Source organism: Spermophilus citellus (genome assembly GCF_964194105.1).
Source record: "Spermophilus citellus genome assembly, chromosome: 12".
Taxonomy (NCBI): domain Eukaryota; kingdom Metazoa; phylum Chordata; class Mammalia; order Rodentia; family Sciuridae; genus Spermophilus; species Spermophilus citellus.
In genome coordinates, this window is record NC_138198.1 from 5534568 (window position 1) to 5547158 (window position 12591).

At 34.4% G+C, this 12591-nt stretch overlaps 1 protein-coding gene across 1 annotated transcript in view; it reads right to left on the bottom strand.

Moving 5' to 3' along the window:
* LOC308631963 (arf-GAP with SH3 domain, ANK repeat and PH domain-containing protein 1-like) overlaps nucleotides 1–12591 on the bottom strand; it is a 67155-nt gene that overhangs the window by 32897 nt on the left and 21667 nt on the right. The window contains exons 9-10 of the mRNA XM_081263512.1: nucleotides 11577–11714; nucleotides 9073–9137 (exon numbers count right to left, since the gene is read on the bottom strand). Coding sequence (XP_081119638.1) covers nucleotides 9073–9137; nucleotides 11577–11714 — 203 coding nt within the window. The remainder of the gene's footprint in view (nucleotides 1–9072; nucleotides 9138–11576; nucleotides 11715–12591) is intronic.

Genomic DNA, 12591 nt, shown 5'->3' on the forward strand with positions numbered 1-12591 from the left:
CCTTGGATCTACACGGAGGAATGCTCATCTTTCTCATTGTGCAGCAGGGATGTCCTAAAATACAACACTATGTTTTGTGACAGAGTGTTGTCAGAACACTGGCAAGCACAATTTACCTGCTCCTTTGACAAGAAATTACTCCCCAGTTGGTACAAGGCAGTTGCTAGACTCTTGGTGGCAGGACTCCCATAATATTATATGTTGTGTATCCCCTCTGGCCTCTCATGACTGCTATATGTAAATTGGAACATAGCCACTATGAAAGCTAGTTTTGCTGCATAATATAGCAGAAGCAATTATCTGCAACTGTCTTTGGAGGGGTTTCTGTATGCCTTCAAGCTCCCAAGAGTAGATGCTGAAAGGGCAGGCCCCTCAACACAAAGTAAAATCAATTGTCAATAAATGGTGCTCCATCAAACTAAGAAGCTTCTTCACGGCAAAGACAAAAACCCAGAACATGAAAAGTGAGCCAACACAATAGGAAAAAATACCTTTGCCACCTGCACATCAGAAAACGCATTAACTTTCAGGATACATAAAATAATAATAATAATAATAATAACAACAACAACAACAACAAAGCTTAAAAACTAATAACACCATCACCCACCTCCACCCATTTAATAAATGAGCAAAGAAATTCAACAGGCACTTCACAGAAGAAATACAGATGGTCAACAAATGTATGGGAAAAAAACATCTACAGAAATTAGAGAAAAGCAGTAAACAGATCAGGAACAGAAAGCTTACAAAGACATTCCAGTGTAGGAGACAGCAAATATGCTCATCTCTTACTTCCAGCTACTTTTTCTATCTTATGTGTGGTACAAACAAAACTTTACTTCCCCTAGGGACAAAAGTGTTGAAAGATGACAACCTTCAGAGTTTCTACACTCTTATCCATACCACATGGTCATAGGGAAATACAGAAAGAAGCACTACGGAGGTAGCAGCAAGTTGTTATGTAGTAATAGCTGATATGATAAAACATTTAAATAGGCTATGAACTCACTCATGCTTTCAGAATGAGCCAAACATTGTCTCTCCATATAGAAGAAATTCTTTCCCACTTCATTAAAACTATAAAACAATACAACAACAAACACATAAGACATTTACTCTGAGAGAATCTACTGGTAGGGCAGAGGAAAGAGCTAAGTGGTAATGTATTGCATAGAATGAAGGAGCTCTGGCTTCAATCCCAACAGTGAAATAAATAATGATGATGATGCTGACAATGATGATGATGATGATGCTGATGATGATGTGGAGGAGGAGGAGGAGTACAAAAGACTTGTACTGTTAAAATTATATAGACTGAGTTTATATTCACCACTCAAAAGAAGAGGAGTATTTCAATTCATGCATGCTATTCACATTCTAGTCTTATTTCACATGGCAAGGTAGATGTAAAAGACCATTTGATGACAATTTTATAAACTATGACTTTTTTAAAAAATATTTTTTAGTTGTAGTTGGACACAATTTCTTTATTTTATTTATTTTTATGTGGTGCTGAGGATCGAATCCAGTGTTTATCATGTGCTAAGTGAGCACTATACTACTGAGCCACAACCCCAGCCCAAACTATGATTTATTGAGACTTTTAAATTCCATAAAGTAGAGTTTATCTGGTCCCAGGAGAGCAGGATGGTCCATTTAGTACTGTCTTATACAATATGATGTCAATTTTCTCAATCCTCCTCATTAAGTGGAAGATGTTTAGAGACTTCACACTTCTTCAGCATGCAATCTATATACCCTCATGACCTATACTGATGTAAAAACGTACTAAAAGTGGAAGACAACAGCTTTAAATGTAGCCCACTCACAGAGAATGTGCCTCAATTTCATGATGTTATTGGTTCAATCACTGGCACCACAAAAGCACTGAGATTTTTTTTAAAATGTATTTTCCCTTTCCTATTTAATTGTTACCTGAATGATTCATGGACATTTATACATATTCATAATTCTTTTTTACATTTGTAGTTCTTTTTTGGTACTGGGGATTGAACTTGGGGATATTCAACAACTGAGCCACATCCCATCCCTGTTTTGTATTTTATTGAGAGAAAGGGTCTCACTGTGTTGATTAGCACCTAGCCATTGCTGAGGCTGGTTTTGAACTCACAATTCTCCTGTCTCGGCCTACCAAGCTGCTGGGATTATCGGTTTGTACCACTGAACCCAGAGATTTCTAGCATTATTGAAGCAACTTATTTTTCATAAATCAATATTTTGACCTACCAATAAAGAAAAGTCCACAACTAGATAAATTCTCCAGCAATTCCTATCAAACCCTTAAAGAAGAACTAACACCAATACTCCTCAAATTATTCCATGAAATAGAAAAGGATGAAACACTTCCAAACTCATTCTATGAAGGAAGAATAATCCTGATACCAAAACCAGACAGAGATACATCAAAGAAATAAAACTTTGGACAAATATCCCCGATGAACATACATGCATCAACTCTTAATGAAATACTGAAAAAAACTACATACAAAAACATATTAAAAACATAGTGCACCATGATCAAGTGGGGTTCATCCCAGGGACACAAAGTTGGTTCAACCTATGGAAATCAAACAGGATTCATTAATAGACTTAAAAAACATAACATAATTATCTCAATAGTTGAAGAAAGAGCATTTGACAGAATACAGCATTCATTCATGTTCAAAATGGTAGAAAAAATAGGGATAATACAAATGTAACTGAACATTTTAAAAGCTCTATACCAAAAAACCCAAGACTAACATGATTCCAAATGGAAAAAAATGAAACATTCTTTCTAAAAACTAGAAAAAGACAAGGGTACCCTCTTTCACCACTTCTATTCAACATATGAATATTGAAATTCTAACCAGAGCCGTTTGGAAAAAGAGATTAAAGAGATATGAATATGAAAAGAAGAGCTCAAAATATCCCTATTTGCTGACAACAATATTTTATATGTAGAAGACACAAAACTGCACCACAAAATTTTTAAAACTCATAACCACACTCAGCATAGTAGCAGGATATAGAATTAACACTCATAAATCAATTATGATCCTGTATACAAATTATGCATCAGCTGATGAATCACAATGGATTCAAAACAATATAAAAAATAAAATAATCAGGAAACAATCTAAGAAGTGAAAGACCTCTATTATGAAAATTACCAAACACTAAAGAAAGAAATTGAAGAAGACCGTAGAAGATGGAATATTTCAAATGTTCATGGATTGGCAGAATTAATGTTACCAGAGTTGACATACTACCAAAATGCTATAGTTTTAATGCAACTCCTATTAAAGTGTCAATGATATTTCACAAAGAAATAGAAAAAGCAGTCATAAAATTCACTTGGAAAAACAAGAAGCCCAGAATATTCAAAACAATCCTTAGTGAAAAAAAGTGAAGAAGACAGCAGACATCACAAGATCCGACCTCAAATTATACTATAGTGCTACAAAAATGGCATGGGATTGGCACCAAAACAGGCAAAATGTCCAATGGAACAGAAAAGACATCACAAAGACAAAAATCACATGCATACTGTCTTGTTAATCTAGACAAAGGCACCAACAACATACATTGAAAGAAAAGACAGCCTCTTAAACAAATGGTACTGAGAAAACTGAAAATATGCATGTGGCAGAATCAAATTGAACCCCTACCCCTATCCCTGCACAAAACTCAACTCAAAGTACATCAAGGAACTAGGCATTAAACCAGACATCCTGTACCCACTAGAAGAAAATATAGGCCCAACTTTCCATCATCTTGGCTTAGGAACTGACTTCCTCAACAAGACTTCTAAACTGCAACAAATAAAATCAAGAATCAATAAATGGGAAGGAAACAAAAAGCTTTCTCACAGGAAAGAAAATTATCAAGAACACGAACAGAGAACCTACAAAATGGGAGAAAATCTTTACCACCTGCACCTCAGAACATTAGTCTTCTGGATATATAAAGAATTCAAAACACACCAGCACAGGAGGCTGAAAGAGGAGGATCAAGAGTTCAAATCCAGCTTCAGCAATGGTGAGGCACTGAGCAACTCTATGTCTAAATAAAATGCAAAACAGAGCTGGGTATGGGGCTCAGTGTTAGAGAACTAGCCTTGCAGGTGTAAGACCATGGGTTTGACCTTCAGTAATACATAAAAATAAATAAATAAATAATAAACAAGTAAATAAGTAAATTGTGTCCATCTACAACAAAAATAATAAAAATAACATAAAATAAAACATAGAGCTGGGGATGTGGCTCAGTGGTTGAATGCCACTGAGTTGAATCCCCACTACGTGCCCCCATGAAAAAAAAAATCAAAAAACTTAACACACACACACACAACCCAATATAGTTAATATTCTCTTCTAGTGGTCATAGGATGTCAATAAATGTGCAAAGGATCTGAAACTGATTGTTCACAGAACAAGAAATACAATTGGTGAGCAAATATATTTTTAAAATGGTCAATATCCAACCAGCAGTGTATGAGGGTACCCTTTTCCCGCATCCTCACCAGCATTTGTTGTTGTTTGTCTTCATCATGGCTGCCATTCTTACTGAAGTGAGCTAGTATCTTAGGGTAGTTTTAATTTGCCTTTCTCTGATTGCTAGAGATGGTGAGCATTTTTTAATATATTTGTTGATTGATTGTATATCCTCTTCTGAGAAGTGTCTGTTCAGGTCCTTGGCCCATTTGTTGATTAGATTATTTGTGTGTGTGTGTGTGTGTGTGTGTGTGTGTGTAGCTTTTTGAGTTCTTTGTATACCCTAGAGATTAGAGCTCTATCTGATGTGTGAAGGGTAAAAATTTGTTCCCAGGATGTAGGCTCCGTATTCATCTCACATATTATTTCTCTTGCTGAGAAAAAACTTTTTAGTTTGAATTCATCCCATTTGTTAATTCTTGGGTTTAACTCTTGTGCTAGAGGCATCTTATTAAGGAAGTTGGGGCCTAGTTCCACATGAGGAAGATTAGGGCCTACTTTTTCCTCCATTAGATGCAGAGTCTCTGGTTTAATTCCTAGACCCTTGATCCGTTTTGAGTTAACTTTTGTGCATGGTGAGAGATAGGGATTCAATTTCATTTTGTTGCATATGGATTTCCAGTTTTCCCAACACCATTTGTTGAGGATGCTATATTTTCTCCAGTGCATGCTTTTAGTACCTTTGTCTAACATAAGATAGCTGTAGTTTTGTGGGTTAGTCTCTGTGTCCTCTATCCTGTACCATTGGTCCACCAGCCTGTTTTGATGCCAGTACCATGCTGTTTTTGTTACTATTTCTCTGTAGTATAGTTTAAGATCTGGTATAGTGATACCATCTGTTTCACTCTTCCTGCTTAGAATTTCTTTTGCTATTCTGGGTCTCTTATATTTCCAGATGAATTTCATAATTGCTTTATCTATTTCTGTGAGGAATGTCATTGGGATTTTGATCAGAATTGCACTGCTGGTGAGATTGTAAATTGGTGCAGCCAATTTGGAAAGCAGTATGGAGATTCCTTGGAAAACTGGGAATGTAACCACCATTTGACCCAGCTTTTCCTCTTCTAGGACTATACCCAAAAGACCTAAAAACAGCATACTACAGGGACTAAGCCACATCAATGATTATAGTAGCACAATTCACAATAACTAGACTGTAGAGCCAACCTAGATGCCCTTCAATGGATGAATGGATAAAAATATGTGGCATATATACACAATGGAATATTACTCAACACTAAAAAAATAATAAGATCATGGCATTTGTAGGGAAAAGGATGGCATTAGAGCATATTATGCTAAGTGAATTTAGCCAGTCCCCAAAAAACAAATGCCAAATGTCTTCTCTGATATAAGGGGGGTGACTCAAAATGGGGAAGAGAGAAAAAGCATTGGAAGAAGATTACCTATACACAGGGAAGAGGTGTGGGAGGGAAAGGGAGGGAGAAAGGGAATTGCACGGATGGTGGAAGGAGAGCCTCATTGTTATACAAACCACATGTATGAAGATGTGAGGAAAAAAAAGGAATAGTGCTACCTTAGATTAAGAAGAGAGAAGTGATGGGAGGGGAGAGGAGAGGTTGGAAAGATAGGAAGGATAGTAGAATGGAATAGACATTATTATTATTGGTGTATATATGTGAATGCATGATCAATGTGAATCTACAACCTGTATACTCAGAAAAATGAGATATTGTATCTCATGTGGTTCAAATGTATGATATGTCAAGGTCATTGTACTGTCATGTGTAACTAACTGAAACAAAAATAAAAAACAAATTGTAGTGCAAAAAAAGTACATGTAAAATGGCATAAATTGACATAAACATACTTTATATTCAGAGGTAAAATTGTGCTTTATATATGTAATAAGGATTGTAGTGCATTCCACTGTTATTGTGCACTTAAAAATTATAAAATCAATAAAAAGTAGAAAAAACACAAAAATGCTAAATTTCTCTAGAAATTAGAAAATGCAAATTAACACTACATTGATATTCCATTCTTGATCCAGGCAAAATAGGAATTATTAAGAATACAAGTAACAATAAATGCTGGAGAGAATGTGAGAAAAAAGTTACACTCATACTTTGCTAGTGAGACTGCAAATTGGTGCAAGTACTCTGGAAAACAGTATGGAGATTCCTCTGAGAATGTGGAATGGAAACACCATTCAACCAGTTATCACCCCAGTTGAATCTTGATTTTATTTGTTGCAATTTAGAAGTCTTGTTGAGGAAATCAGTTCCTAAGTTGACATGATGGAGAGTTGGGCATATATATCTCCAAGGAACTTTAATCAATATACTACAGTGACACAGCCACATCAATGTCTACAGCAGCCCAATTCACAATAGTTAAGCTAAGGAAACAACCTAGGTGAGCTTCAACAGATGAAAGGTTAGAGAAAATGGGGTACATATACACAATGGAGTATTTCTTATCCATAAAGAAGAATGAAATTTATGGCACTTGCTGGTAAATGGATGGAACTTGAGACTATTATACTTAGTGAAATAAGCCAATACCAAAAAAACCAAAGGCCAAAAGTTCTCTCTGATCCTAAATAGAATCAGATGTAGCCCATGTATGTAAAAAATACACTCTACTGTCATACATATCTAAAAAAATAAAATAAAACATGGTGCTGAAAAAAAATTAAAAATAAGAACAGTGATAAAAAGCTTTAACCTAACACACACATTTAGTAATGGAAAGAGATGGCTAAAATTCAGTGGTCTGGACACACTAAAGCAAGACTAGAAATAAATGAAGAAACTCTTACAGAATTATGCGAGTTTGAGATCTTCATTTATGCAGGTTCTCAGCCTAGGTATCTCCCATATATTTGCAGACACCATATTATTGACAAGTATGGAGGAACCACCACAGAAAATGCATTTCAGATACTCTACTGCCTATATCACTATTTCACTAACATGACTCCACTCTCACAACACTGACAAAGAAAGTTGTTACTTAACAGTGCAAGCTATCACCATTCAGGAGTCACAGATAAGACATAGGAAACTACAACAGAGACACCATTTGGAAAATAATTCAATATCACACATTTAATCAATAGCATAAGACACATCATCCAGGGAAAACAGTTTCCTAAGCAGACACTCAAATAAATGTGGAAAAGATATATATCCCTGAAGATGTACAAATTTCAATATAGAAATATAAGAAAGATAAAAAGCAAAGTAGTATGACTGTTTTATAGTTAATTACCCTAGAAACTATTTCCAAAGATAATGCAATATAAAAAAATGCCAGAATAAAATTCAAAAAAAAATGTTAAAATAGTGAATTATTTCAAAGATGAAGCAAAGAAAAACTGAGTAGATTAAGGAAAACAATGCAGGGCATGAAAAAACAATTCAATACAGATTCTGAAAAAGAATCAATTAGAAATCTTGAAAATAAAGAGCTCAATACCTCAAATAAATATATCCAGTTAAAGTTAGACCCATAGACTAGATCAAGTGAAAGAAAAAATACCAGAGCTTGAAGTTGACGATGAAATATCACATTCAGACAATATCAACAACAATCAAAATTACAAAACCACTAGACACAATTCATAGACTACTTTTATGAATCACTGGTACACATAATGGAAAAGAGGTACAGGCTACAGGCAATGAAAGCTTTCTCAGTGAATAAAAGAAACTATTTCTTATATCTTGTGAAAGTTATGGACATCCAGATATAAGATTTTAGAATACCAAATGGACATGGCCCGAAAAGAACTTCTCCAAATCATAGTCTATAAAATTACCAAAGGTACACTGAAATCTATAATAAGGGCCAAAGCAATTATAAACATATCAGAAAAATATTAGATTTCTGAGTAGAAATTTTAAGGCCCAGGAAATGGTATATTTCAAACCCCAAATAAAAATGTTAAAAAAGAAACAAAGACAATAATTGTAAAATGGATGGAAAGGGTGGTCATCATGTTAAGGTGAAAAAATCAGAAACAAAACCCCAATTATCACATTCTCTCCCTAACATGTGGAATCTGGGAAGAAAATAAGAATGACTAGAAAATGATGAAGGGAACATTAAGGAAGAGGGAAGGTAACTGGGGATGAAAAAGGGAGTAGAGGGGGAAAATGGAAGTAAGGAAAGTGGTCAGGATTCAAGTATTGTATATGTGTGTATAGAAATATCACTGTGAAATTCACTAATGTAGGCACTCAATAGGAGCTGATATTAACAACTGACAAGAACACCTGGTTTTATAACAAGTCCAATCTGCTATCATGTGACCATATACGAAACAGAATATATAATTTAAAAATATTCTTACTTCTGCAAAGACATAAAATTTCAGGGTCAAAATTAATGTAAAATTTCTTCAGACAATATCATTTAGATGATAAATTTCTTATAGTTAATTATTAAGATATCCTGGATTCTATATGAGCAAGAAAGATATAAAAAATATGAATGGAATTTGAACATTTATTTTTTTTCCCACTCTTCTTTTGTGATCAAACATTCTTACTCTTATTTACACAGGGCATGAACACCAAGAGTAACTCATTTTTTTAAGTCTTACCTGGATTGAAATTTACTGATGTTCTAGATTGTGCTTTCATGTATTGAAGAATTAAATTCCTGTTTCTATATTTGAAAAAAGTAATAAAATTGGTATTTTAACACTCATATGAAAACACTGATCAAATATAATTCAATACTTTATAATGTTTTAGATCTAGTATCAGAACTTTTTCATATGCTCTCCTAATCTGTATGCCCTATAAACATTTTGTTAACTTGAAAATTATTTGTACAATGTTTGTTTTTTTCTGTTTTGTGAGATGGTATTTCATGATGATGGTCAGGCTGATCTTAAATACCTGGGCTCAAGCAATTGTCCTGCCTCAGGCTCTTAAGTAGCTGGGGTAAATGCATGTGTCACTGCACCCATAGCTTGAAGTTAAAGAAGAAAAGAGATGAAATGACCATTAATTGAGAACAGGACAGGTAAATATATTAACTAGTGTAGCTTGAACTCAGAAAATGCCCTGTCTCTGTAAAAAATAATTTTTTGTTCTTGCACAACTTCTTTCTCTTAGGCTTAAGGCCTTTTAAAAAATAAGGGTTGTATCACTTTAGTTCACCAGGTTGTTATGGAGATTTACTAAGATAATATTGAAACATGTTAAGCAAAATAGTAAAATAATGGCATACTTAACTACTTACAATCTCAGCTAGAACTAATGTGCATTTTTCATAGGTTCTAATATTCAAAAGTTAAAATTATTTTAAAAAATGCTTGAGTCCTAATTTTCATGATCAATTGGGCTCTTCTTTGTGCTTTATAACTCAAAGCAAATCAACAATTAATTTATAACTATTTATAAATATCTCCTTAAATTAGAGAATATAATCATCCCCTTCTGTGAGACTAATCAATAACAACAAAGGCAAGAAATTAACAAATGCCAAAAACTTGGACTACTACTATTTCTTCTCTACCTAGTTGAAAAGAATCAGCAGATAAGTGTAGCTACATTTCCATGTTGATCTCCAACTGACTTGGAACACAGAATTTTCTTTAACACAATGGATACTGAGGAGTCATGATGGGGCTTAGCTCTCTTAGATTCAATGAATCTGCTTAATCTATTCCTTTTGAGGCAGACCTTAATAAATGCTGAAAACTTTAGGCAGCGATTCCAACAGCTTGGAAATTTCCATTACTTGGGAAAACTACTAGAAGTGCCAATCTAAATTGGCACTCACCATGGAAAACAGTGATGTGGAACCCGCTGCAGTCAAAGGAAATCTACTTCAAGGGATGGAAGGATTTGGGGCACAGATCTGTTAGCCAAGATGACAGAAAACTCTGATCTCTTCCAGAGATTACTTGAAGCTTTACTTGAAGCTTTCTAATAGATTTGAATGATTTTAATTTTATGACAGAAAAGACAAAGTCCTAAAAGGATAATGCACCAGAAAGGGCAAGGCTAATATGGGGATTCCACATAAGGTTCCTAAAAGGGGGGACAGGGTCAGAGTGCTTAGTATTTGTTGGCCAAAGCTAGAGGCCAAGCTGTCAAAGCAGTGTGCTTCTGCTTGGAAACAACTGTTGAATAAAAAGCATAAGTGCATGAGAACTAAAAAGAGTGTTGAGTCTAAGTGTGGGTTACCATGAAGACTCAGGGATTGGATCAGTCAGGATATTTTGAAATAAAAGCTCTTCACTACCAGACTACAGGGCCAGGTCTGGCAGAAACACCACAGCAACAGAACTGACAGAGATAAAGGAACAATTTAAAAATCTATTTATTCCCCTCCATCTGACTACAGAATTATCTTCCTTGCACTTCAAGGATATCATTAGGTCCTTGATAAATTAAAGGGGGATGGTAGAATAGCTAACTTCAGCTAAACAGGGAATTTCAAGACTCAAATAGCAAATTATAAAATCATAGGTGTGATACTATCTGTCCCTTTGAGGAGGGGTTATGCTTGAAATGAATTGGATAATGCTGGAAACCCTAAGGATAAAGGTTTACAAAGTCCTAAGATATTAGCTAGTGGTATATCTCAGCGGTAGGAAAATTTCCCAGCATGCATGAGAAGAAAAAGAAAGGAGAGGGGAAGAGAGAGAAGAGAACAAACCTTGAAGGTGACTCATGCACACATCACTACTTATTTTTTTTAAATAACTAATCCATTTTAATTATGTATATATGACAGTAGAGTGCAATTTGATTCATTGGACACAACTGCAACAACTTTCATTTCTGATTTTACACGATGTACCATTGCATCATATATGCAGTCATACCTGTACCAAGGTAATAATGTCTATCTCACTGCACCATCTTTCTTGCCTCCATTACCCCTCCATCCTTCTCTTTGCCCAATCAAAGTATCATCACTGCTTCTTGGCTAGACTTTGAAGGGTTTCTGACTAATGAACTGTCCTAACTCACTACGGTTCCATACATAGTAATGCTATGAAATCTCACCTCATATATAAGATGCAACAGGTGTAACTATTGTGGATATACATCTAATGTTGATTAGTATTGTAATATAAATACTTACGCAGTATTTCCACTAGCAATGGCATAAGACAAGGCAGTCTCTCCACAATTATCTGAAGCAGACACATTAACACCACATTGAAGAAGCAGCTCAGCTATGTGTGTTGATTTATGTTCCACAGCCAACATGAGGGCTGTTCTAAAATAGGAGAGATAACTTCAAATTTAGGTATTTTAATAAGTTTATTTAAAAAGCCATTGTAATACTTTTTACCAATTTGACATCTAGCTTTACATACACTAACAGACATATACATCTTGGAAGATCAAATCTTTATCTTTCTAAATCATTTGTAAGTCTAAAAGGAAAATAAACACATAAAAAAATAAATCACGTGTCCCAAAAGGGGAGAGTTACAAACTTAAAATCCTTCAATGAACATTAATTATGATGAGGTCATTCATCTGGAGTTGGCAAAGATTTCAATGAATAAAGCTCCATTTCTTTCTTAGAGTGATGTAATATATTGTAACTCACAGTCAGCCAAAGGTCAAGGAGTAAAAAGGTATTTGCAGGTATAACATATTAACAGTAGCACTGGTGATAATAATAATAATTGTTGCTTCAGTCATTCACTCTGAGAAGCATTTGCCAGGCATTGAAATCAATGCTACATGTATAATCTTGCAACCAGATTTCAAGCATATGTTACACTCTTTTTCATTATAAATGTTCTTGTTAAGACTAATTAGACGTCACTTAGGAAAAATCTGAAATCAATATTCTACAAATTAAGTAATTTAAAGAAAATAGTCATATAAAGAAAAAAATAATTCTCAATGTCTATCTATACTCAACACAGCATTTGCAAAAGAAAACTATTCCAGGAGAAGATGAAATATTGCAGAAAATTTAAAAAGTTCAATACTGAATAAAAGCACAAACTAAAAGTCTATATTTTACAAAACTAACATGAAAACTCTAGCTAACACAAGATTATGTGATCAACAAAATCAAATAGTAATTATCAGACAATAATTATAAGGGCATGTGAATCATACTACATACTCTTATT